Source organism: Equus caballus, chromosome 10 (assembly GCF_041296265.1).
Source record: "Equus caballus isolate H_3958 breed thoroughbred chromosome 10, TB-T2T, whole genome shotgun sequence".
NCBI classification, from domain to species: domain Eukaryota; kingdom Metazoa; phylum Chordata; class Mammalia; order Perissodactyla; family Equidae; genus Equus; species Equus caballus.
In genome coordinates this window covers 27,407,072-27,434,927 of record NC_091693.1, presented here as the reverse complement: position 1 = coordinate 27,434,927, position 27,856 = coordinate 27,407,072, and the positions used below count along the sequence as shown (strand labels likewise).

The following is a 27,856-nucleotide window of genomic DNA, read 5'->3' as shown; positions in this document are numbered from 1 at the left end:
ATTATCTCCAAAAAGTTTTGAAATGCAAATTTCAGAAAATTGGTAATAAAGTTTATGCAGTTATTTGAAGAGTCAGAAATAGCTCTGGGGAGATGTCAGGGAACTTTGAAGAAAGTTAAGATCTTAGAGAATTTTTAGCAGGGCATTACTTCTTGAAAACATTAAGCAATACTAGCTTGAAGGGAGAGTTGAAGTGGACATTTATAGTAGCCAGATTAACAAAAATGAACAACAGGCTGATGTGTCATGTTTATTCACAGCTCTAACAAACGTTCATTGAGCAACTACTCAGTTTTAGGCACTATGATTGGTGGATAGGAGACATTACGACACAAGAGAGACAATGACCCCTGTCCTCATGCAGCTTACATTTTTCAAAAGACACATGCAGGTAGAGGCTGGCCCAGTGGTGTAGTAGTTAAGTTTGTGCACTCTGCTTCAGCGGCCCATGGCTCACCAGTTCGGATCCCAGGCACGGACCTACACACCACTTATTAAGCCATACTGTGGTAGGCATCCCATATATGAAGTAGAGGAGGATGGGCATGGATGTTAGCTCAGGGCCAATCTTCCTCAGCACAAAGAGGAGGGCTGGTGGCTAATCTTCCTGAGGAAAAAAAAGAAAAGAAAAGACACATGCAGGTATTATGAAAGAAAATTACAGGGACCAGCCCTGTGGCCGAGTGGTTAAGTTCACGTGGTCTGCTTCGGCAGCCCCGGGTTTTGCCAGTTCGGATCCTGGGCGCGGACATGGCACTGCTCATCAGGCCAGGGTGAGGCAGCATTCCACATGCCACAACTAGAAGGACCCACAACTAAAATATACAACTATATACTGGGGAGATCTGGGGAGTAATAAAAAAAAAGCAGAAAAAAAAAAAGATTGGCAACAGTTGTTAGCTCAGGTGTCAATCTTTAAAAAAAACAAAAAGGAAAATTACAGGGACCAGCCTGGTGGGGCAGCGGTTAAGTGTGCACGTTCCGCTTCAGTGGCCAGGGGTCCACCGGTTTGGATCCCAGGTGTGGACATGGCACCATGTGGCAAGCCATGCTATGGGAGGCGTCCCACTTATAAAGTTAGAGGAAGATGGGCACGGATGTTAGCTCAGGGCCAGTCTTCCTCAGCAAAAAGAGGAGGGTTGGCGGCAGATGTTAGCTCAGGGCTAATCTTCCTCAAAAAAAAAAAAAGAAAAAGAAAATTACAAAATTATATAGTAAGTTATGTCAATTTACAAAAACAAAAACCAGTTTAAGAGGCAAAGTGTCTATTTGGCATCAAAGAATTGCAATTCAGGAAGCACAGATTCAGGAAGAAACCCAAGTAGTGTCCCAGTTACAGAAGGGATTACAGCTTTCATGGGAGAAAGAGAGGATGAGGTGAGTTGTATTAAAGAGTTCATTGGTACTAAATGAGTTAAGGCTAGGTTTGTACTTCATAGATTGGCTTGAGATTCAGTCATCAGGCAAAAGGCTAGACTTGTACTTCATTAATTGATTGAGATTCAGTCATCAGCAAAGTCCAATACTGTCAGTTCTTCCAAACAGTATATTCTTGTCCTGACTGACTTCTTGGAAGGTTGGTGGCGGTTTGGTCCATTTTAGAAGATAGAGAAAACAAGATATGCAAGGCAATTCCTCTGAAATGGTTGCTCCGGCTCTATTTTAATATGGCTCCATTCATGTCATGCTTCACAGTTAGAATGTGGTGGAAATAATAAAAACAAGAATACAAGGTGTTATGTCCTGAGAAGAATAGTATGGAATATAATACTATACAGCAGAGAAAGCTGGTTAGGGGAGGGTGCTCCTTAATAAGACGGCCACTAAGAAAATACTTGGAGGTGAGGGATGAGTCATGTGGGTATTTTCAAATAAGTTCAGGGCAGAAGACGAAGGTGACTAGCTGGCTTTGGTGGGTGGAACCCTCACAGCATTCAACGGCAGTGGGGGGGTTCTGGGACTCGAGCCCTGTTAGCCATTCATCTCCTTTGCTCACTGCAGAGACACTCAGGGGATGTGGGTAAGAAAACTTGGGTCTACCCCTTGGAGCCTACGATTCTCCACCTTAGTGGACTTGGGCCTGGAACCAGGCAGCCAGGACTTTATACAACTCTGGTTTTCATAGTTTGGTCCTTGGACCTTCACTATCAGTGTCATCCGGGGACTCATGGGAAATGCATCTTCTCAGTTTTGAATGCAGCCCAATTGAACCAGGCACTCTGGGAGTCAGGCCCTAGAATCTGTGTCTTAATAAGCTCCAGGTGATTTTGATGCACATGAAGACCATTCCAACCTTCTCTTGTGATTCCTGTGTATGAGGTGCCCGTGTTTCTTGTAATTAACTGGAACCACTTGTAAACCTGCAAGATTTTTGCACTGAGCTTGCATAACGCATCAGTGTACATTTGTTTTCTAAAACTTTAAAAAGTATTACAAATGTCAAACTTTCAATGTTTTATTAAAGAGGTATTACACTATACACATTTATAAAATAGAACTTGAGTAGCTCTGATCATTTAGCTCCTGGAGAAAAACCAAGTTTGTAGTGTAGGATTATCCTTTCAGAACTGTGTCTGCACATGTGTGCATCACTCCTTGTATATGTCTGTGTATTCAAATATATTCCTATACATGTTATTTTTCTTAGTAAAAATCAAGGCATGCATTGTATACTGATCCATAGGTTGATTTTCTTACTTAATGTATGTTGGACAATCAACAGCTACTTCCTCATTTCATACCTGATCCCTCCTCATCTCCACACTTTGTGGACCTAAAGCTGCCTCTTTGTGAAGACTGCTTTCCATTTTGTTGTCTGCATGCTGCAAGCTGGCCCACACAATGAGGGAGCTGGACCAAGCCTACCCACAGGGCCCCTCCTTCCAGGCCACAGAAACTCCTAAAGTCTTTCAGAGTTTCTCCTTGTTGCTCAGGCCGCTCTCAAGTGTTGTCAGGGCTGAGACCCAGGACCAGGGAGTGTCTCATGAAGGCCAGGAGGCTGGTGATGCTGAACTAGGCCTGGGGAACCAGAACTGTCCCATCTTGCTTGTAGGGTAAGGTTGCTTGTGGTGCCCAACACAGTGTTCAGGAGGGCCACATCCTGCCAGCTGCACCTTGCCTTGCAGATCTGTCCCTGAGATTGTCCCAACATGTGCGACTGGCACTGCTCGGGTGCTAAAGTGGGCCTCTGGGGCCAGCAGTGAAGATGCTGCCTCTGGAAGGGAAAGCTGGGATTCAGTGGCTGGAGGTGCCTGTCTGCACCTGACCTCTGATGTGAGAGGGAGGGTCTCCATCTCTGTGGTAGGGGCATTGAAAAAGCCTGGCCTAAAGCTTTAGATTCCCCCCCACCCCCACCCCCTAGTCAAAGGAAGGCCCCCAAGAGGACTCAGCTGCAGGATTTTCTGTTGCCTGCCCAGCCCTAATCTCTGAGTCCGTTGCCTCCACCCTCTGCTCTCTGGGTTCCACTTCCCTGTGCAGGTTTCGAAAGTGCCCTAGCAGGAGAATGGCAGGATGCAACCTCACCTCCTGTGCATCTGACTCCCATTACTTGGCTTCTTTTTGGACTTTGCAAATTGGAGATAAGTTTTGGTTTCCAACAGAAGTAGAAGCAAAAAGGAAGCTCCAAACTAAATCTCCCCAATTTTTAAAGAAACTAATTTATAGTTTTGTAGCATTTTTAGAATTATACAAATTGTGTCTCCTGATTGTATCTCTTTCGATGTTGAGCCTCATTATTTATTTGGTGAAGAAAACACATTAAATGGCAACTGTGTTAGCCTGCTGGAACTCCCATAATAAAATACCATAGACTGGTTAGCTTAAACAACAGAAGTTTACTTTCTCATAGTTCTGGATGCTGGAAGTCTGAGATGAAGGTGTCAGCAGGTTTGGTTTCTCCTGAGGCCTCTCTCCTTGGCTTGCATATGGCTATCTTCTTGCCGTGTCCTCACACAGCCTTTTCTCCTTGCGGGTGTACTCCTGGTGTCTACTCCTCTTCTTATAAGGAAACCAGTCCTAATGGAGCAGGGCCTCACCTTTATGACCTCATTTAACCTTAATTACCTCTATAAATGTTCTATCTACAAACACAGCCACTTGGGGGTTAGGGTTTCAAAATATAAGTATTATGTTAATCAGTGTTATTGGTAATGAAAGGCAGATGAGTTACTAAAGCTGAGTAATGAAGAGGAAAAGAGCATTTATTTGAAAGTAGCTTCCAGGTGCCAGTGGCTCATAACTTCTAAAAGAGACTTTTATAAAAACAGAATTTCCAAAAGCTGCCCACTAAATACTGTAAATGCATTACTTTTAAGAACTATTTAAAACAACAAAAAAAGCTTTAAATTAAAACAAATGCTAAAAGGTGCTAAAATATAGAGTTTAATAAAATAAATTTATTTCAGTTGAATACTTAGCACTTTTTATCATTAGCAATGCTGATTATTTATCCCAACTGATGAAACTCTCAGGCCCCGTCACCTCCGTGATGAATAGTTCTGATCGTTCTATTGGTTGAAGTGTCCTCAGATACCCGGCAGAGAAAGCCTTCACCTAGCTTCTCCGTTTCTTTTCTCACCATTCTCCCCATCACAAACTGTATGACAAAGGCATTGACCTTCCTTCAGTTCTTTGAATTCCACATGTGCCTTTCCAATTCAGAGTATTCCCCGGTCTTTTTTTCTTCAACTGAAACATCTTTTTGCCACTCTACTTTGTAATTTGAAATAAATCTTTTAGGTGTCAGTATAAATTTCCAGTCACAAGTAAGTTTCCCCTTCAAACTCCTAAACCCTGAACCTTCCTATACATGGTATCACAAAATTCTCTGAATCTCTAGTAAACAACATTATACAATTTACAAAATGATGTTTGAATAATTATGAGTAGCCTTCATGTTTTTATATGTTATAAACAATACAAAATGCAGTTATGATCATCCTTATTCAATTTTGAATCAAAATGTCCTTGGATGATTAAACAGCACAAAATGTGAGCCTACAAATACATAAAGTTGATTAAATAAGTGGTGAGATGTTCTAGAGGGAACTTATAGCCCAGAGACTACACTTGGAAACTTTACTTTCCTTGCCCAGCAGGCAAAGCAGAACTGAGAGGCATGGATGTCACTGCCAAAGAGCACGAAGGGATGAATGTCGGGGAGCCTGAAGACACCAGTGCAGACGTGTTCATCAGACCATGGCCTAGGTTCACACTCAGGGTTATCCAAAAAGACAAAACTGAAGAAAGAAAAGTAAAAGGAGAAAAACATGTTCACCAGGATGAGAATGGTGATGTGGCTTTTGTCTCACCAGGATGAGAATGGTGCCTTGGTCTCACGGGAAGGTCTAGGGAAAAGGCTGTTGCTACGAATGTGTTGGACTCACTGCTAATGTCTGTGCAGAACAAGTCTATCTTCTCCTACCCTCAGACGTGGGAGCTCCTGGATCTTGGTCCTTTGGACACTGGGATTTACACCAGCAGACCCTTGGTTCTCAAGCCTTCAGACTTGGACTGAATTAGACAATCAGTTTCCCTGGTCCTCCAGCTTGCAGACAGCTGATTGGAGGACTTCTCAATCTCCCTAACTATGTGAGCCAATTCTTATAATTAAAAAAGTTTCTTTTTATACTTGAGCTAACATCTGTGCCAATCTTCCTCTACTTTGTATGTGGGACACCGCCACAGCGCGGGCTGACAAGTGGTACAGGTCTGCGCCTGGGATCCAAACCCACAAATCCAGGCCCCTGAAGCGGAGTGTGTGAACTTAACCACTAAGCTACCGGCTCAGCCTGGCCAATTCGTATAATAAATGTCTTCTTATATATATCCTATTGGCTCTGTTTCTTTGGAGAACCCTAATACAGATCATATAAATTTCCGATGTAGATCAGTCCCTGTAAGCACAAAAGAAATGATACTCAATTCCCAGCAATGAGATAAAATCACAGATTTACAATATCCCCAATATTTCAGGATCCAGAGCACCACTGACATATATGCTTCACTTTGAACACTGCAGCCATTGTCCTATACCGAAACAGAATTGTTTCCTTGTTCCCCTTTTGAGATTGATGTTATCAAAGACAAATACAGCCAGACATTAATTAAAGAGATAAAAACATATTTTATTCAGTAACTACTGACAGTAGAGCAAAGAGTTGAACTCAATTCTGATTTGTGCAGAGGTGATTGGGCCTTTCAAAAGAATGAGGGAGCAGGGAGAACAGGGGTTCAGCAGAGTCACAAAACTGAAAAATTACAAAGGGTTTGTCAAGGTAAATGTGATTAGTGTGGCCGTGTCTGCTGGCCAGTAGTTGTGAAAGTTAGGATTCTATCCTTCCACAGAGACTGGGAGATAGAGGCCTTATCCTTCCTGACGACTACATTTCAAAGGAACAGCTCTCAAGTCCCTGAGAAAGACACTTTTGAAGTGCAAGAGATACATATTTACAATTTTAAGTCCTTCGTAGTAAAGGCTCAAAGAAAAAAGAGGTCAATCATCAGGTTTAGCTAGAACAAATAGTAACTTCTCCTGGTAGCCTTGAGCTTTCTCAGTCTGGCATTTTAACGGAGGCTGAGGTCAAAGGGGGGGCTGGAGGTATGCTAGAGACTAGGGCTTATGCTGCTAGAAGGCATCCTAGAGTGTGGGCAAGTCTCTTAGTGCAGGAGTTTGGACAGAATTCTTACGTGCTGAGTTCGGTTCTCAATGTCACATTTCTAAATGGATTAAAATGCTGCTCCTTGAATTGGACACAAATTGACTATACAGACAGAAGGGATGTTTCATGTGGGAACCACAAACAAATATCCATGTTTGTACCCTGGCTTCACGGTGGCCCAATCTCTCCTCTATCTTCCCTGTAATGACACTATCTGGAGTAGTTTTTTCCCTCCTCTCCTTGACCGAATATATACAGATTGATAAAACTGATTCGAGGTTTTCAGCGTGCATGCATTTGAACCGCAGTATAATATTTACTAGGCGCTTCCAGTGGACGCATATTGTATCTGAATGACGGTATGGAATATGTGCATTTGGATTTGTGGGCGTTGGGAGCATTTCAAATAATATTTTTACTCTTGGGAGCATGCTGAGCTTCACGGTGTCTGATATCTGTCTACAAACAAGCGGGTGATCAGTTACCACGACACTCCCAAGACACCTGAATACACGCCCTTTAAGAACTGGAGCAGCGCCTTCACAACCCTTGGCCCAAAGTCACCGATTCCCGGCGCCCCTCCAGGCGGAACTCAGCCGTTTCTCCAGGAGTCCAGTAGGCAGCGCCCTTACCAGCAGCCTGGGATCTGTGGGAACCACATTACCCAGAAATCTAGGCGTCGAGCGACGGTGTCGTTGAGCCAATGAAGCCTCAAAAGAGAGGCATCTCCGTGCGCGTCGCAAAATGAGAGGGCAGAGATCCCAGCGTCCTGCGGACGGTCATTTTGGCTTCTCTCCCGACCAGAGACGACCAGGCTGAGTGCTGTTTCCACACCAAGGTGCTGGGACCGAGGCGGCGCCAGAGGAAGCACTGTCCCCGCTTCTCAGAGCGGGTCTGAGGCTCGGCAACACCGCCCAGGGCCCGCGTCAGGGCCAGAGAAAGCCTGCACATCCACCTCTGTGCCCTGAGCTAGTCTCTGCTGTTCCCCTTTTCCCCAGGAGCAGCTGTGTCCTCCACCCATCAGGACCAAGGTGTCTGCTTCCTTCTCCAGTTACCTGCGTAGGTGCTGTGGTTGGTACAGCTGAGGTGTGTGCACTGGCCTTGAGCAGGCCCAACACCTGCTTCTCTACAGTCCTGCCGGGAAGGATTCAGGTTCAGACATCTTGCAGTCAGCCAAATGAATCCAACCTTGCTTACCCTCTCCCTGGCCAGGTCACTTTGTCCAGAAATAGGGCACTTGTGTGCCCCAGGTTCTACTTTCTTCCTCTAGTTGACATTTCCTAGTACCTCCCCATGCCAGGATTTGCCATCACTGACATAGTACTTACTGGGACCATGGGCTCCTCTTGCAAGACCTTCCTTCCAAGTTCTCTTTGTAATAGTCTTCTTTCATGTGGGCTATCATGTCCTGAGCTGTTCTTGGCCAGTGCTAGCTGATCTTCTGTCCTGTCTTTCCCTTAATGATTATCCAGGTACCATGTAGTTGCTCATCTTGGGGGTGTGGAGGGCCCTTGGTGGTTCACAAGACGGATATGAGTTTAGCCACAGCAAGATGGGGTCAGGGGGAGCCTGGCCCTGAGGAGAGGCACCTAGAGGCAGACATGACGTCAGGACCGTGTAGAAATCATACCAGAAGCCTATTCTGTTTCACGAGTGTTTTGGTGCCATCACCAAGCCCACACCCCATTTTTGCCTTTCCTTCTGCATTCTTGACACTCTGCTGACTTGTCAATTCTACTACTAGTCATTTCTACTCTTACTTCCAGCCCGGGGCTAATCCTCATGTCTTTGGATTCTGGGTCTCACCCTTCTTTCTCACTGTTCCATCTGCAGTGCTTTCCAGCATTAATCTCTACATGTTGTGTCATGAGGTGTGCACATATTCTTAAACAGTCCTTGAATACCAGCTTCTAAGTGGCAGTCAAATGTGCTGGTACCTAGATATGCCCTTCAACACAGTGCTCACATGGGAACAGCAGACAAAATCTTGCAGAATGTTGTTTGCAGAGGAATGAATAGTAAACAAACCTCTCCTCCCTGTGTCACACCTCATGGTTGATGGTTGTATCTTTCACCTTAGGAAGCCTCCCTAATCTTTATGGGGCTGTACTACTATGCAGTCCAACACTCACTCTGAACCAACTCCCTGCTCCTGGAAACAACCCATGGACTCATTCCTGGGTTTGTCACACACACATTTGTGTGCATGTCACCCCCTGCCACCAATGCCCACATGCACATCAGCATTTCCCTGCTTTCAGGTTGTCTGCATAGAGTGGAGGATGAGGACTTGTCTTTTGAACAGAGTGTTTCTGTACAAGGAGTGTTGCATGTGACTCCTAAGACTGCTCCATCTCCCCAGAAGGCCCTGTGAGATGTGTGGCCTAGTTCTGAGAAACATTTTGTGCTTGGATGACCACCAGAGAACACATCATGGGCAGAAACTATACACATGTTGGGCGTGTGAGAAACGATTCTATTTCACTGTAAATCTTCATCAGCACCAGAAACAGCACATTAGAAACACTTCAGAATTAGGGTGTGGAGAGCCTTGTTTTTCCATGTAGCCTGCAAATTCCATGTATCACAGAAACCCTTTGCCTACCAGGAGGTTACAAAAGCTATCTTGACCAGCTTGGGGTTTCTCCACCAACAAGCCCCTAACACAAGAGAGAAGTCAAACTGTGGAGCTGAGTGTGGCACAGCCTTTCAGTGTAAAAACTCTTTCCACCTGGGGAGATTGCAAAAAGCTCTCAGCCACACATACTTGTTCAGCACCAGACTTCACTAGAGAAAGATGTGACGTGCAGTGAAGTGGGAAATCTTTCAGCAAAAGTGGTAACCTCACTGTCCCTTGGAGAGTTCACACTGGAGAAAAACCTGAGTGTGGGGAATGTGGAAATCCTTTAGTCAAAGTGTTGACCTCTTCCAACACCAGAAAGTTCACTGGAGTAAAACCTCACAAATGTGATGAATGTGGAAATTTATTTAGCAGAAAGTCCAACCTCATTATATATAGGAGAGTTTGTACTGGAGAAAGGCCATGAGTGTAGTAAACGTGGAAGTTCCTTTAGCTACATTATCTGGCCTCATTTCACACCAGAGAATTCACATTGGAGATAAGCCTTATGAGTGTGGGGAATGTGGGAAATCCTTTCACCACAGATCTGACCTCATTAAACACCAGATAGTTCACACTGGAGAAAGCCCTTATGAGTGCAGTGAGTGTGGGAAATTCTTTGCCTGCAGCTAGTCTCTTCCAAAACCAGAGTTCACAATCATCAAGACCTCACAAGTGTGATGACTGTGGCAAATTATATAGCAGTAAACAAAGCCTCATTAAACACTGGAGAGTTCACACACTGAAGAAGGATCAATCCTCCAGCCTCATAAAACACTGGAGAGTTCATACTGGACAAAGGCCATACAAATACAAAAAATGTAGGAAATTCTTTTGCGTAAGATTTGTGTTCCTTCAACATCAGAGAATTCACACTGGGGAAAGACCTTATGAGTGCACTGAGTGTGGGAAATTTTTTGCCTACAGCTCCAGTCTCTTCCATCACCAGTGTGTTCACACTCGAGTAAGACCTCACAAGTGTGATATATGTGGCAAATTATACAGCACCAAGAACAGCCTCATAAGACATTACAGAGTTCACACTGGAGAAAGTCCTTATGTGTGCAGTGAATGTGGACAATCATTTAGTCAATCTTCCAACCTAATTGAACACCAGAGAATGCCTACTGGAGAAAGGCAATTGCAGTGAGTGTGGGAAACTTGCAGATTTTTTACTCCTAGAACATCACAGAGTTCACACTGGAAAAAGGCCTTATGAATGCAGTGAATGTAGGAAGTCCTTTGCCTACAAACTACAGTTTCCTAAGACATCAGAATGTTCACACGGGGTGAAGGCCTTCACCCAAGACAACACAGTGTGTAGAGTGAATTATCTCACCCCTCCCCCCACCCCACCATTCTTATTTGAAGCCCTAATGCCCAATTTGACTATATTTGAAGATAAGGCCCAAAAGGAGGTAATTAACATTAAATGAGGCCTGATGTGACAGGACTAGTGTCCTTATGAGAAAAGGAAGCGACATCAGAGAGCTTGCTCTCTCTATACATGTATGCATAGAGGAATCTGATCTGCAAGCCAGAAGACCAAGATCAAGATGCCATCAAGGTTTCTCCTGAGGCAGCTCTCCTTCGCTTGAGGATGGACACCTTCTGGCTGTGTCTTCACATGGCCTTTTCTCTGTGTGCCTGCTTCCCTGGTGTCTTTTCCTTTAATTATAAAAACAGTAGTTATACTGTATTAAAACCTCACCCTTATGGTCTCATTTAACTTTAATTATCTCTTTAAATGCACTAACTCCAAGTACTGTCACAGTGGGGTTAAGGCTTCATATGTGAATTTCGAGGGGACACTGAGCAGTATATAATAATTGTTTTTGAGTACTGAAGGATATATCCTCAATGTTTTGTGCTATTCATAATGTAACAGCCATAGACATTATACACTTTTTAGGATAATCTGCTTTCTTAACACAGTGTTCATCAATTTCTAAAGCCTACACATTCAGTGAAACAAGCCAGCCCTGGTTTGTAGTGATTGTCAGCTTCCCTGGTGTACACGCTCCCTCCATGGCCAATTTCAAGCTTCCAAGATGACATCAGTGAAAGTGGAGTTGGGAGGAGGAGATGTGCAGTAGCACAACATTGCATTCTGTTCCCACAGACGGATTCAGCAGTCATAAATAACCTCAAGAACATGCGCAATAGCAAATCATGGTGAAATAATTGGGAAGACACAAATGTTGAAAATCGCCTTTGCTTTTTTAACAGCTTTACTCAAGTACAGTTGCTTCTCATTATTCACAGTAGCTATGTTTTCTAAAGCCACTCTTATTCATGGTAGTTATGATCTCTAAAGCAGTGGTTTTGTATGCACTAATTCAGTGTCTGTAGTACTGAATTTGTGCACACAAAACCATTGCTCCTAGAGGAGATACATGTTTAGTTTCCTGAGAGCCTCTGGTTATAACATTTTTGTCAAGTGATCAATACATAACATTGTTTCATGTATATGTCTATTTAAACACACCTTATTTGCTGCATTGATTAACACAGGACTTGCAGCCGAAGCACTGTAACTCATGCCTGAACAAAGCTTATCTAACACACCCATGTTCTTTCTAAGGCACATCACAGCCTTGTGCTTAGGAACACCAGACAGCGTGTAAGCACCACACTTAAGGGCCTCAGAACGAGACCCAAACGTGCTGGGTACTGGGGTGAGGGTTCGTGTTTAGAAAGACAATGTTTCTACCCAAAGATCCCTGATTCAGACATAGTGAGACTGGGTCTAGAACACGGTGAGAGCTAGAGGGAGGAGGCAAGGTGGATTGTTCTTCTCGACTAGCCAAGCCTGTATTGAGGGCAGAATCAAGGAAGCTGTGGATCCCCGCATGAAGAGGGGAGTCCTTACCCAGTGAGACAAGGAGCCCACAGGTCTCCAGTATCACCTACACATACAGAATGCCTGAGCTCTGTGCTGGGCCCAAAGGGGAGGAGGACGTGGCCTTTGATCATAACATAATCGTGGCTGAAAGAAAAGCCTCCCATGGGTGAAGCCACTGGAGAAACACCATCACTGGCGTTCCCTTGAGAATTTGGGGGCAGAAGTAAACACTCCGGGACATCAGAAGAATGAGGGGAAATGATCATGACAATAATTGCAACAATGAAAACAGTAGCAGCAGCTGAGCCTTGGTCCTCACCATGTGTCCGCCCTCAGCTGAGTGCTTCACATGCTGAGGTAGAGGGATTAAACTACTCAGCTCTGGACATAAGACTCAGGGGTATGAATCCAGCCTCTTGAAGCTGACACTTGTCATCTGTGTGAACCTGGAGAACCCACTTCATTTCTCTGATACTGGTTTTCCACAGCAATACGATAATAATTCCCCCTTCCCCAGACTGTTATAAGAATTTGTTGGAGGAGGTCATCAAGAAGACACAAAACCCAGGTGACCTGCAAGTGGTTTCCAGGCAACTGAAGTCTCCTCACCCCCTCCCATCTTTGGAATGTGCATTCTGCTTGCCTTCCCCACTCCCAGAAGCTGATCCAAGGACACAGCCTCGAGATAGAAATGTGTTGTTGAATCCATCTGTACAATATATGTGACTGAATCCAGTTAGGCCCTCTATATACACTTTTAATATTTCGCAGGTGGATGTGGAAAACTACTTGTCTTGTGGCCACCCAAGACAAGCATTGTAAGTTCCCTTGCTCACTAAAACTGCCACCTACCAATGTGGAGTGGTCTGCCTGTTTCTTCAGTCTCGCCCTGTCCTCCATGTACTGGGGCTGATTTCAGATTACACCCAAGAAGCTCCCAAGGTTGTTGTGAACTAACAGAAATTAGAGAAAATGCTCAAAAAGCAAACACTGGAAATGTGGTGCTGGTAAATGATCACTGTTTTTACTTTTATTGACCCTCACAGAGGCCAAGGTAAATGCCATCACCACCTGTATGTCACAGTCAGTGACCTGCCCTCCAGGAGCTCTAGTGAAATCACCTAGAGTCCCTGGTGGGGAACCCATGCTGAAACCTCAGTACCCTGTAGCCCCCTCCTGCCTGCTGGTGGCAGAGGGGTGCCTTTCCCTCGGATTGTCACTGCATGCAGGTGTAGGTCACAGGTGCAGCTGCTGTGCAATGAAGAATGGGTGCCTGAGCTCTTCACCTCTTCCAATGGTCCAGGGGCAGGGTCATCCCTAATTCTCATTTTATACAGGAAGAAACTGAGGCCTAAAGGAGAGTCACTGTGAGCTCTAGTGGTGGTCAGGAACCTGAGATTCAAACTCCAGCCACTTGGGGAGTCTGATCACCACCCTCCTTTTCCCCTGCCCACTGGGCTTTCCCTTCCCATCAGGCCATCCTGATGCCAACTTGTCCCCAATCTGCTCCAACCCACCAATTACAGGAAAATGAGAAAACGCTACAAGGCAAGACATTACTGTATTACAGAACGTCTGGACTTAAGAAACAGAGGAACGATGTTAATAATGCAGATTAATCTTAAAAGTATATGGTATACGTGTCCATTACATTGTTCACAGCACCAAAAATTTGAAAAAAATTAAGATATATTCTTTCAGTATTGAAAACAATTAACCCACTAAGCAAAGAAGTCACTCATGTATTCAAGAATGAGTGAAATTCCAATATACATCTTTCTTGCTTCATTATCCTGTTTGTGAAAGAAAAGGAAAATAGCCAAAGTTTACAAAAGAATAGAAAAGTTACGAGCAGATATTTTACCAAAGACATACAGATAGCGAATAAACATCTGAAAAACTGCTCATCAGGAATCCTTAGGGAAATGCAATTAAAACAAAGTGAGACAGCACTACAAAACCAATTAAAAGCGCTAAATTAAAAATAAGCCAAGCCACGTATTTGCTACAATGTGGAGAAATGGAACTCTCATACCCTGCTGGTAAGAATGAAAAAAGGTACAATCATTTTAGATCACAATTTGTTAGTTTCTTCAAAAGTTAACACCTATATTCTGAGTGTCAAACATTACACCCTAAGTTATTGACAAAAGACAAACGAAACATATATCCATATAAAGTATTGTTCACGCTTGTACAGGCTTTATTTACAACAGTCAAAACACTGGTAACAATCTAAATGTCCATTAAGAGATGAATGGATAAACTAATAGTTGTATATCCAAAGATAGCAAAAAGAAGACAAAGAAAGTTGAGCTACTTATATTATTGATGAATCTCAAAGTAATTATGCAACATAAAAGAAATCAGAAAAAAAAATGTAAAGATTTAATGATTCCAATGACACACATTCCAGAAAATGCAAAGGTACCTATATCAAGCGAAAGTAAATCAATGGTTATTTGGAGGGCAGTGAAGGACAGGGAAAGAGACTGAAGGATATGAAGCAAATACACAGTGACAGATATGGTCATTACCATGACTGTGATGATGTTATCACAGGTTCATATGTATGTCAAAACTTATTAAATACTATACATTAAGTACGTGCAATTCATTACATGTAAACTATACCTTAATAAAACTTTTAAAATGGTTCAAGATAAAAAATTCTTTATTGCCTGTTCTTTTTGGAAAACAGGCTTGGCAATCCTATATTCACTCCATCATCTTTCTTCTCATGTTCTCTGGGAGTCACTCTTGCCTCAGTGGCAGCAAATACTGGCTAGTAACAAAGGATATTTCCATTGGAGTCCACAGGAATGCCAGCTAGGTCACATCTCTGGACTACAATTCTCTTTCTTTTCCTGTCTGTGCAGCAATGGCCTTGAGGTGAACATCACTCAGAGACTACAGGAATCTCCAAGATCTTTTGATTATTTTCTCTGATAATGACTGCAGCTACACAAGATAAACAAACCTGGAGGTCCTGAGATTTGTGTACAAACTAAGCCTGCACAGTCACTGTTACAGAAACATTTCTGGATGCACTTTTGGAGGAGGCACATTCCATCTAGTTGGCTGCAGTCTCCTCAAATCCCTACTAATCCAGTGTAATTTCAGTAGCACTTATGGTTTCCCCTGACCCCAGTGGTCTTACAACCACTGACTGCCACCCATGGAATTGGGGACATCAGGGGACATGGTTCTTTGCAGGACCTGGGGAAGAAAGTCAACAATGCTGAAATCCCCAGTGAATAGTGGAAAACATTCATGCTGCTCCAAGAAGAACGTGAGATTGTCACATCTGATTCTTCCTCAGGATGATCTGAATCTCCTAAAACTCATAGCATCCAGGCTTCCAATGATGACCACAAAGCCCTGTAATGGCTCCTGGTTTGTTGGCAGCAATGCAAATTTTGCCCAAACTGGCGAGTTCTTTTTTGCCATTATACTACATACTCTTGAGGCACAGACAGTTTGAGACCACTATAAAAATTGTGCACCCTTCACACTTTTGGAGCCCAAACCTGTTTATAAAATACCCCACACAGTAAGCAGAACACCCTAAATGAAAAAGGACTTAATGAGCAAGGCATTCATATTATACAAACCAAAGCAACGTGCAGCACACTTTGGCTTAGGGACTTGGAAGCTGGAAAAATTCATCAATGTGAGAACAACACATTTCTGAAAACAGTTGTCCTCTGCAAGTTGCCAGCCAAAGTCATTTGATATTGTCTGGATCAACACTGGCTCAGGTCCTTGCCCAAACTAGTTAGAAAGAACAGAATACAGACCCCTAAGGGCTCAGGCTACTCCTGAATTACTTCAATACACGAGAGAACAGAGGTCAGCTTCCCTGAGCACAGTGGGGTGGTGACTGATGCACACTGAGTGGACCTGCCAGGTGGTAGAGATGAAATGGCTTCAACAATAGAAAATGGCACTGACATAAATCTTGAAAGAGCCCTGAGCAAGTTATAAAGTGCAACATAGCTACACATGCTTCCCACATAACTGAAACTATGTGGAATCACCCCACTGTGGACAAGTGGATGTAAGAGATCGAATCCAGACAGATGGCTCCTCAAGGTTTCTTCTAGTATGATTACATTGAACAAAGAAATTGCACATTCCCTTGTACATCTAAGGCCTTTTTCCAATGCGAACAGTATGATGTCTAATGACGTAAATCCTTTGGACGAAGGAATTCTCACATTCCCTGGACTCATAAGGCCTTTCTCTTGTGAATTCTCTGAAAACATTGGAGGGTGGAACTAGAGGTAAAAGATTTCCCACAATGACTACACTCATAAGGCTTTTCTCCAGTGTGAATTCTCTGGTATTGATTCAACTGGGAACTATCCCTAAAGGATTTCCCAAATTCACTGCATTCAAAAGGCTTTTCTCCTGTGTGAAAATTCTGATGACAATAGAGGGCAGAGCTAGAGGTAAGACTTCTCACATTTACTGCACTCACAAGGCCTTCTGTAAGTTTGTGATGATAATGCAGGGCGGAGCTAGAGGTAGAGGATTTTGCACATTCACTGCACTAATAAAGTTTTTCTCCTTTGTGAGTTCACCAGTGTACAATAAGGGCAATTCTTTGGGTAAAGGATCTCCTACATTCACTGCACTCATAAAACCTTGATGCAATGTGAACTATTAATATTGAAGGAACACAGAGCTTTAGCTAAAGAGTTTCCCACAGTGGCATCACTCATAAGACTTTGATCCAGTGTGAAGTCTCTGATGTTGACGGAGTGCAGAGCTTTGGGTAAAAGATTTCCCACATTCACTGCACTCATAAGGCCTTTCTCCAGTGTGAATTCTCTGATGTTGACGGAGCGCAGAGATTTGCCTAAAGGATTTCCCACATTCACCACACTCATAAGGCCTTTCTCCTGTGTGAACTCTCTGATGCTGAATGAGTGCTGAGCTCTTGGGAAAAGACTTCCCACATTCACTACACTCATAAGGCCTTGACCCGGTGTGAACACTCTGATGATAACGAAGGCCAGAGCTAGACGAAAAAGATTTCCCACATACACTACATGTATAAGGCTTTTCTCCAGTGTGAACTCTCCAGTGTTCAATAAGGTAAGAATTTCCTCTAAAAGATTTCCCACATTCAGTGCATACATATGGCCTTTTGCTTGTGTGAACTCTTTGATGATCACGGAGGGTAGAACTAGAGGTAAAAGATTTCCCACATTCACTGCACTCAAAAGGCCTTTCTCCAGTGTGAACTTCCTGATGATAACGGAGAGTCCTCCTAGTGGTGAAAGATTTCCCACATTCACTGCACTCATAAGGCCTTTCTCCTGTGTGAACTCGCTGGTGTATAAGAAGGTGATATCTTTGGATAAAGGATTTCCCACATTCATTGCACTCATAAGGTCTTTCTCCTGTGTGAACTCTCTGGTGATTACTGAGGTTGGAACCAGATGAAAAAGATTTCCCACATTCACTGCACTCATAAGGCCTCTCTCCTGTGTGAACTCTCTGGTGTATAACAAGGTGGTATCTTTGGATAAATGATTTCCCACATTCACCACACTCATAAGGCCTTTCTCCTGTGTGAACTCTCTGGTGATTACTAAGGTTGGAACCAGATGAAAAAGATTTTCCACATTCGCTGCACTGATAAGGCCTTTCTCCAGTGTGAACTATCTGATGATAATGGAGTTTGGAGCTAGAGATGAAACATTCACCACATTCACTACACTGATAAGGTCTTTCTCCAGTGTGAACTCTCTGATGATAATGGAGTTGGGAGCTAGAGATAAAACACTTTCCACATTCACTGCACTCATAAGGTCTTTTCCCAGCATGAACTCTCTGATGATAACGGAGGCCAGGGCGAGAGGTAAAACACTTTCCACATTCACTACACTCATAAGGCCTTGATCCATTGTGAACTCTCTGATGATAACGGAGGCCAGGGCGAGAGATAAAAGATTTCCCACATTCATTACACATATAAGACCTTTTTACACTATGTATTCTCTGGTGTTGAGTGAGGTAAGATGGGTGGCTAAAAGATTTCCAACATTCACTGCACTCATAAGGCCTTTTTCCTGTATGTACTCTCCGATGTAGAATGAGTATTGAAGTATTGCTAAAAGATTTCCCACATTTACTGCACTGAAAAGGCCTCTGTCCTGTATGTACTCTCCGGTGGAGAAAGAGTACTGAGCTATTGGTAAAAGATTTCCCACATTCACTGCATTCATAAGGCCATTTTCCAGTGTGAACTCTCCAGTGTACAATAAGGTAAAATTTTCTTCTAAAAGATTTCCTACACTGCGTGCACTGATAACGCCTTTCTCCAGTGTGAACTGTTTGTTGTCGAATAAGGGTGGATCTATGGCTAAAAGACTGTGCACATTCACTGCACAAGTAATAATTTTCTCCAGTGTGAGTTCTCCAGGGATAAATAAGGAGAGATTTTTGGTTAAAGGATCGTCCACATTTGCTGCACTTGCACTGCCTTGCTCCAGAATGAATTTTTTGATGCTGACTGAAGGCTGAGCTTTGCCTAAAAGACTTGCCACATTCTCCACACACATGAAGCCTTCTTCCAGTGTGGACTCTCCGGTGAACAACAAATGAGGATTTGTACCTAAATATTTTCCCACATTCACGGCACATGTAACAGTGTCTTCTAGTATGGACACCCTGGTCCTGAACAAGTGTGTTTTTGGGGCTGAAGGGTTTCTTGCATTCTTCCCAGGTGTCATGATTTTTTCTGCTTTGTAAAGTATCCCCGCACTGGGTGATTTTGTTTGGCTTCTCCGTGGTGTGAGTGGCCTGTTCCTGGAGATATCCAGAGCTGTCCAGGAAGTCCTTCTCAACTTCCTCATGGATAAAGGTCTTCCCTGACATAGGGAATCTGCAGCTCTTCATAAGGGAAGCCCTGTCCACACTGCTTCTAAAGGGTATATCTCCCATGTGCTGCTTCTGGTGTTTTTGGAGATTTGCACTGAAATAAAATAGTTTTGTACACACCCCACACCCAAACACTTTCTGGCTGTGTTGTGTTCCTTGGCGCTCAGCCAAGTGGAAAATATCTCTAAAGACCAGACTACATGACTCACAGGGGTGGATCTTCTGGGAAGTCGAAGATGTCTTGGGAGTGCTGGCCTGTAGCACACGTACAGGAATGCTGTGTTCAAAGGGGGACTCCACATCTTCTGCTCCATTCCAGTAACCTGAATGCAAAGAAACCCTGGTGAACTACATGTTAACTTTAGTGGGAGGGCGAAACCCCATCACAAATGTGCATCTGTCACGTCTATGAAGGGGTCTATGGAATGCTTTTCTGGACAAAGGAGTTGGAATCCAACTGGGGAAGTGGCTACTGGACATTACTGGGCCCCTAAGGCAAAAGAATGGTGGAGAACTCAACAGGGATGGACACAAGGATAGGGTGTGACAGAAAGACAGGCATATTTTAAAACTTGTTCATCTCTCAAAGGATTCCTGCAGGACCTTTACTGCTGGTGACGTGAGGTTGTACAGAAGCACGTGTCCAAACCTAGGAAAAAATAATTACAAGACAGCAGCTGCTGTTCAAGGCCAATGTAAGGGTGCATGCACACTTCATGGCACATGTGGATCAATGCTGTAGAGCAATAGAGGAAGAGCTATGAGAGAAATGGGTGAGATATCAAGTCTGGAGATATGGAGATTCTCCCCAGGCTGGAAGTAAGAGTAGAAAGAACAAGTAGAAGAACTGACTAGAAGACAACGTATCAACCACAAGGAAGGAAAAGTAGAAAGGGGGTGTGACACTGCAATGACAACAAAACATTGGTTACATGGGAAACATTCCTGGTATGATCTGAACACAGATCTGGGGACATCACACTCTCCCCAGCCTCAGCAGGTCCAGATACCTGTGAGTTCAACTTGTGGCCTTGCTATTGAGAATCCCTACAATCTTTGTTACCCCTGACCCCTGCTGACAAAGCTCCACGGTGATTACATGGCTAGTCCCTCCCCAGAGCCAAAACCGCCACATTCCACCCAGCTGGTGACCTCGCAAGCAAACCAAAATGAAGGTCTTTCCCCACCAAAACCAGTCCATAACGTTTCGAAATGGTGACTGATCCATCAAATGTGGAGAAATCACCAAGAGTCCATAAGGAACATGAAAAACCCAGGAAACATGACATCACCAATGGAGCACAGTAAGTTTTCAGCAAGTGAACCCAAAGAAACACAGATCCACAAACTGCTAGACAAAGAATTCAAAGCAATTGTTTTAAGGAAGCTTAGCCAGATCTAAGAAAACACAGATGGACAACTCACTGAAATCAGGAAAATATACATGAACAAATCAAGGAGTTTGGATATAGAGAGAAAAAAATTAAACAGAAATTCTGAAGCTGAAGAATACAATGAATGAAATGAAAAATGCAATAGGGAACATCAACAACCAACCTAAACAAGCAGGTGAAAAGTGTGTGACTGACAATCAGGTCATTTCAAGTCATCCAGTCAGAGAAAAAACACTGTGTATGTAAATTATGGGATACCATCAAAGGAAATAATATTCGTATTATGGGAATGCCACAAGCACAAGTGAGGGAGAAAGGGGCAGAAAGCTTATTTAAATAAATAATGGCTGAAAACTTCCCAAATCAGGAGAGGGAGGTGGACATCCAGGTACATGATACTCATAAATGCCCTCAGAGATTCAATCCAAAGAGATCTCCACTGAGGCACATTATAATAAAACTTTCAAAAATCAAAGACAATTTTGAAAGCAAGAGAGAGAAACTCATACACGTGAACCCCCATGAGGCTGTAAGTGGATTTCTCAATAGAAACTGGGATGACCAGGACAGAGTGAAATGACAAATTCAAAATACTGAAGGAAAAAAACTTTAAGGAAGAATGCTCTATCCACCAAAGCTGTCCTTCAAAATGAAGGAGAGGGTTGGACTCTTGGCTGAGTGGTTAAATTTGTGCGCTCTGCTTCAGCGGCCCAGGGTTTTGCCAGTTCAGATCCTGGGAGCGGACATGGCACCGATCATCAAGCCATGCTGAGGCAGCATCCCACATGCCACAACTAGAAGGACCCACAACTAAAAATATACAACTATGTACCGGGGGGCTTTGGGGCAAAAAAGGAAAAATAAAATCTTTAAAAATGGTACAGCCAGTATGAAAAAGAGTATGGAAGATCCTCAAAAAAATTCAAGAGAACTACCATACGATTTAGTAATCGCATTTGTTGATACACATCCGAAAGGAAATGAAATCAGAATGTGGGAGAGATAATCTGCCCTCTCATTTTTGCTGCAGCATTATTCACAATACACAAGATATGGAAACATATCAGCGTCCATAAATGAATGAAGGGATAAAAAAAAGTGTGATGTACACACACCTGGAATATTGTTCAGCCTTAAAAGTGAAAGAAATCCTGCCATATGACACTATGGATGAATCTGGAAGGCAGTATGCTAAGTGAAATAAGCCAGTCAGAGAAAGACAAATCACTTATATGGGGAATCTAAACAAACACACAAGCAAAAATGTTCAACTCATAGAGCATAGAATGCTAGGGGCTGAGGAGAGGTTAAAATGGGGAGTTGTTGGTAAAAAGGTACAAACTTTCAGCTATAAGATGAATAACTACTGAGGATCTAATGTATAACATGGCGACTACAGTTTAAAATACTGTATTTTACACTTGAAGTTTACTGGAAGAGTTTATCTTAAGTGTTCTCACCTTAAAGAGAATACGAGGTGATGGGGTGTTCATTAACTTGATTACATAATTATTTCATAATGTATAATGAAATCATCACATTGTACACATTAAATGTGTAATATTTAATAGAACAAAGCTGGAACAAAAGGAAAGAGATCTAAACACTACAAACCGTGCAAGACAGTCTTGAAAAATAGGCCACGATCCAGGTAAGTAGCAAACATATGACAATGCCTGCAATTCCACACAGAGGCAGGCACAAGGAAATGTCAGCTAAAAGAAGCCATCAAAGCCTGGGATACAGAAGTGTCATGGATCCGAACATATTCACCTGGCCAGGGAGAAGGCAAGCAAGGTGCCATCCACCAGCCTCATGGCAAGACTACTGACCTGGAATCCTTCCCTGTGAGACTCAGTACAGAGGGTACTGGGGCTGCAGGGAAGAGAAGAGGGCGGTGCACACACCCAGCCCTAGCAACACAGCACCACCCAGAAAGCTGAGGAAGAAAGCAGTGCCCACTGTCAACATGTGAGAAGAACAAAGCAGTCCCCGGGGAGAGGCGGGTGAATCAGGATAGAGCTTAGTCCAGGTCACGGGAAGGGAGAGGGCCTTACCTAGTGAGGATATGAGTGCAAAGTTCTCCAGCATCACATCGAGGTATAAGTGCCTCTGAGCTTCATCAAGGAGCCTCCACTCCTCCCAGGAGAAGTACACGGCAATGTCTTCAAAGGTCATACTGTCCTGTCAAGATGGGGACAGAGGAAACCATGAACTTTCTCCCTCTTAGAACCCACAGGCCCTCACCTCACACATCTACTCCACACTCCTCCCTCCAGAGCTCCCCACCTCAGAGGAGAGACCAGGCCCTGCTGCCACTGACACCCGCTCTCTCCTCAGCTTCCCATTCATGACTGTGCCCAGCCCTCAGCAATAACAGGCAGGGGGACACAGATGCCGCCCAAGCTCTGGGCCGGTGGGCAGGGCCCCATGCCTCCTGTCAAACAATTTTCCTGCATCTCCCAAGAAACACCTCAGTGTGGGCTCATGCTTCACCCCTAAAGAGCCACCACTAGGGCCTTGGGGCTCTCAGCTCCCAATGTCTAAGTAAACGCAAATCATTCTGCAGACACCACCTCTCTCACATCTTCAGTCCCCACAGCTCTGCCACCTCTCTGCCCTACAATACAGGCATCTATCTCCTTGCACTCACCCATGGACGCGACACATGGCACCCAGAGAGCGCTTCACAAACTCAAACACAATCCAGCACCTTCCCAGTCCTCTGATGGATCCCACAGCCAGGGAAAGCCCCAGATACTGCTTTGAAGGCCTCCCCACCTGCCTCTGATCCTTGCTTCAAGATCAGCCACCCAGAACCACATGTGAATTTCAGATACCCATGACCCTCCTCCACTTCTGTGATGCACTTTCTGTCCCCTCAGCAGCCACAATCCGCCTCTCTCCTCACTCAATCTTGCTTAAAACCCCAGCCCATACAGTCTCCCTGCCAGGCACAGTGACTCTCACAATTGACTACATTCAACCCAGATCTTACCCACCAGCAAGACTCGAACACCCCAGACCCCAACAGGGCTCAACACACAATTCTGGAGAACGTGAACAGTAGTGAATTTGCAGGAGCCCCAGCCTCACTGTGAACTTGTCTCATTTACTCCTCTGCCTCTGAAGGCATCTTCCACCGACTCATCCCATGGAAGCCTTGGCCACTTGCCAGATCATGCTCTCTCCCACACCTTTCCATGGGCATGGCCCTCCCTCACCTGTGTTTCTCATACTCAGGAACCTCAATCAGATGCTAAGCAAGAAAATCGTTCCTCAGCATGGGGTCTTTCTGACTCACCAGCAGCATTATCACTATATCCCGCATTCCACTTCATAAATGTGATCCACAGCTCACCAGAGTCCTCACAAGAGCCACAATAGCCATTTGAGAGTCTCCATCCTGAACCCCTCCCCAGATTTCCAGACCTGGGTCTCCTGATGCCCACTTGACACCTCCACTCACTGTTCTCTGAAACATCTCAGACTCTTAACACGGCCTGAATAAAACCTCTGATATTCCCAAGGAAAATAAACCTACTGACAACTTCCACATCCCACTTGATGGAGCTCCCATCCCTTCAGGAGCTACAACCCCAAACCCAGGAGTCATCCCTAACTTCTCCCTCAACTTTGTTACTGTTACCATTGTCAAGTTGATTCAGACTCCCAGCAACACCTGCAAAGCAGAGCAGAACACTGCCCAGTCTTTTTTAAGTCACCTTCTCTTCTTCCTGTGCAGTATCAGACAATACTCCGCTGCTATTCATGGGGTTTTCATGGCCAAGTTTTTCAGAAACATGTGGCCAGGTCCTTCTTCCTATTGTGTTGCAATCTGGAAGCTCTGCTGCAACCTGTCCACCTTGGATGACTGTTGGTATTTGACATACTGGTGGCCTAGCTTTCAGCATCACACCAACAAGCAGCTGCCACAGCATGACATATGACAGAAACACAGTGTGGCTCCCCAACAGGGAAATAAACAGAGGCTGCAGCAGCGAGATGCCAAATCTTAATGGCTGGACGACCAGGGCTGGCCCTCCCTCAACTACAACATTCAGAAATCAACTTGGCCTTTTTTCAAAAATGGACCTAGAATCCAAACTTTTTTCTCACCTGCATCGCCACAACCCTGGTCCATCCATACTGGGATTACAGCAGTAGCCTCTTCCTGGGCTCTCTGCCTCCTCCATTAACCCAGTCTGTGCTCTTCTCTGCACCAGACGGAGCCTCCTAAGACCTGGGTAAGACCACCTACCTCCTCTTATCCAGACCTCTCACTGTATCCATGATAGACACCTAAGTTCTCAAGCAACCACATTACGGCTTCATTACTGAACCGCCCACCCCCACCTCTTTGTTCTTCACAGAAAGAATGGAGACCTGCTGTCCCGTCTCTTGCTCAGTCACACCTCCAAGCATTTGTACCCACTGATACCTGTCCCTGGGATAACATTCTACACCTGTTTATCCTGGTGGCCAGAAATCGGAACACTTCTATGACCCTCGGCCTGGACTCAGGACACAGGGCTTGGGGGTATCCTCAGGGTCCCCGCACCCGAGAGCTGTGAATGCAGCAAGTGAAGAGTCTCAAGACGCCACAATCACGGACTCCACACGGCTGGTGTTAGTACCACTGAGGGGCTGGGACACCCTCTCCTTCCCTGTGCAGGTTCCGTAAGTGCTTTTTCCTGTCCCAGAACCTGTGGGGAGAGGCAGGCCACCACAGCCGGACCCCGCCCCGCCCTGCGACCCGGTGACCTCGGCTTCACTCACTGGCCTCCGGACCTCCCTCCTCAGAGCTGCCTCGGACCAGCTCTGCGCCCTCGGACCAGGACTCCGCTCCCTGCGCCTCCCCGGCCTCCTCATCCCTTCCCGTCCGTTCTCTCCGAGCAGTTCCTGGAGAACTTTTTAAACCCCAACACGCACCGCGTCCCTCTCCGTTCACAGCCCTCCCGGTTCCGGGGCCCTCGGACTGAAGGAGCAGCCCCTCCCCTGCCGGTCCAGGCTGGAACCCCCCCTCACACTGTTCCCTCGGATACAACGCAGCCCCGGGTCCCCTCTGCCCGGCCCCGCGGCCCCCTCGGCCCGGCCCCCGCCCACAGCCACAGGCCCCACGAGCGCCTCCCCGGCCCGGCCCCGGGGCCTGGGCTGCAGGCCCGGGAGCAGCGCCCGCCCGAGGGCTGGAGCTCGGGCTGCGCTGCGGGCAGGGCGGCCCGGAGCCGAGCGCTCACCTGAGCCGGCTCCCTCCGCGCGGCCGCCGCCATCGGCCTCGGGGGCGGAGCGGGGCCGGGAGCGGCGGGAGACGAGGCGCGGGGCGCGGCGCTCCCTGGCCCGGGCCTGGCGCGGGGCCCCGGGCGGCGTCGCCGAGCCTTAGACCCGCTCTGTGCAGCCGGAAGAGCGCCTTCTGTGGCAGCTTTTCTATCTCGTCACCTGAGTCTCTGAACCAGCGCCCAGGAACCAGACCTTACCCATGGCAGACAAAATGGCCGCCACGAGGGTGACGCCGGAAGTCCCGCCTCACTGGGTTCAAGTCGCACGAAAATGTTTCTATCGTGGCCTTTCATTGGCTCACCTCTGCTCCTGTTTTCCGGGTAATGTAGTTCCGGGCGTTCTAAAGGCGGCAGAGGAGGGTTTTTCTCTGTTAGAACCAACCAGAACATTGGGCACGTGGAATCCTGTGGCATAGGTGGGAAATGATGCCCCTACCTAGAGGGGTGGGCTTTGCTCCTTGTTAAAGGCAGAGAAGAGACGTAATTTCAGACTCGGTGAAGCTCAGGCTGCTCCCATGATATAAAACTAGTATTTGAGATGCTCCCAAGTCTACTGATCTAAATGACCATGTCATTCCATAGAGTCAGTTTGACATAAAATGAGTCCACGTGTAGCTGGGCGCTTTATGTTATTGCTCTTCAAATGCACGTAGCCTGAGGCAATGATCTGTTTTGTGAGTTCTGTTAAGATTGGCTAGGAACAAGAGAAGAGACTCTGTACAGGGCCATGACTGGGCAGAAAGAAGAGAGATATTCTGAATTAGGCGGAGAACCAGGAGTTCGACTTCTGGTTCCCATAGAAAACCTCTCTCTCGCCTGTAGAATCAGTGATTGTGTCCTACTCCTTGAAGAATATTTTTGTCTGTATGATATTTCTGACTCCATATCCTAAGATATGCTCAATTCCTTTTAGTGAAGAGAGATCTATCTCAAACAGAGAGCTCCTTAACTAAGGCTGTTTGGGTAGGGGTCACTGGTTGCAACTTTCATAGTCAGAGTGCATGTGCCAAGGGATTACCCAAATACCGAGATAAACAGGGCATCTTAAGCCTATGATCTCATGTCCTTGCTGCTGATTATCATTTCCCAGTGCTTCCAGGTACAGTTCTTCGTAGGGAATTGAGATTATCTCAGGAAAACAGTTGTGAAATGCAAGTTTCAGAAAGTTACTAGTGTTTACGTAGTTATTCAACTATAGTGGCAGCAATAACACTGGGGAAATATCAGAGGATGTTGAAGAAAATTAACAGTTTTGAGAATTTTTGGTAGGGGTTTTATTCTTGAAAACATTAAGCAATACGAGTTTGGAGAAAGAATTGAAATGGACATCAAGAGCAGCCAAATTAGTAAAAATGAACAAGAATTTGAGGTGTCAATGTTTATGCACGGCTCTAACAAGTGTTCATTGAGCAAATACTCAGAATCAGACACTGTTGTTGTAGGTGCGTGAGAGACCTCATAAAGACCCCTGCACTCATGCAGCTTACATTCTTTTACGTACACAGGTGAAAGCTGAAAGAAAAATTACGCAATTATAGAGTAGGTTATTGTGATAGAAAAAAGTCCGAAGACTCACTTAAGTATCATCTAAGTCAAATATCAGTGAGACTCAAGGTACAATTCAACCTGAAGCAAAATTCCTCTCCAGCTACGAACCTGAGAACCCACAGGTTAGGTGTTTCCAGTATACAATGGTGACATAGGCATGGGATAGATATTTCCATCCCAAAAGGGGGAAATGGGAAACAAAGAAGGAGTGAGGGGTCCCAAGCAGGTCCAAAACCTCCCAAGACAAACATCATGAGATCTTGTGGCTCAGAATAATCCTCTTTGGCTGGATGCTTGGCCTTCCAGAGCCACTGGGGCAAAGGTCCTGTCCCTGTTGTTGTGCTGGATGAGATTCCTGCCCTCAGGGATCTGCCTGGTGGGAATCCCATTCTCAGGGCTCTGGTTGGTTCCACCCCGTTCCAAGACATTGGGGTTGTGGTGGAGGTGGAAGAAGTGAATGGGTTTTGTATCACTTTTTAAAATAGGGCTGCCTGGATTTTCTGATTGTGATGGTGAGAGAAAGATAGGAGTGAGGGATGACTCCCAGATTTTTGTGGTTAGTGTTACCCACTACAAACATAGGTTCTCTACCTGCCACACAAGTGGGGCCAAATAGAAAC

The 27,856-nt window shown here is 45.1% G+C and overlaps 2 protein-coding genes and 1 pseudogene across 6 annotated transcripts; all 3 read right to left on the bottom strand.

Annotated features, from left to right (window-relative positions):
- Positions 1 to 237: 237 nt before the first annotated feature.
- LOC111775286 (zinc finger protein 211) lies at positions 238 to 25,967 on the bottom strand. 5 transcript variants are annotated; one of them, XM_070225033.1, is made up of 4 exons: positions 25,650 to 25,967; positions 22,470 to 22,596; positions 19,228 to 19,341; positions 238 to 607 (listed from the first exon to the last, which is right to left on the bottom strand). In XM_070225033.1, coding segments are annotated over exons 1-4 (276 nt in total). In that variant the 5' UTR covers positions 25,683 to 25,967; the 3' UTR covers positions 238 to 605. The 5 variants fall into 5 exon arrangements, with proteins under 5 accessions (XP_070081134.1, XP_070081133.1, XP_023506376.1 ...); XM_070225032.1 differs by lacking the exon at positions 238 to 607 and adding an exon at positions 4,175 to 5,894 and having other exon boundaries at positions 25,650 to 25,911; XM_023650608.2 differs by lacking the exon at positions 238 to 607 and adding an exon at positions 6,105 to 8,248 and having other exon boundaries at positions 25,650 to 25,920.
- Positions 5,048 to 5,404, bottom strand: EQUCABV1R-PS916 (vomeronasal 1 receptor equCabV1R-ps916 pseudogene; annotated as a pseudogene).
- Positions 14,294 to 19,219, bottom strand: LOC111767468 (zinc finger protein 850). The gene has a single exon (XM_023650607.2). It carries the CDS (start codon positions 19,079 to 19,081, stop codon positions 16,844 to 16,846), a length of 2,238 nt encoding a protein of 745 aa, XP_023506375.1. The 5' UTR covers positions 19,082 to 19,219; the 3' UTR covers positions 14,294 to 16,843.
- Positions 25,968 to 27,856: the final 1,889 nt, after the last annotated feature.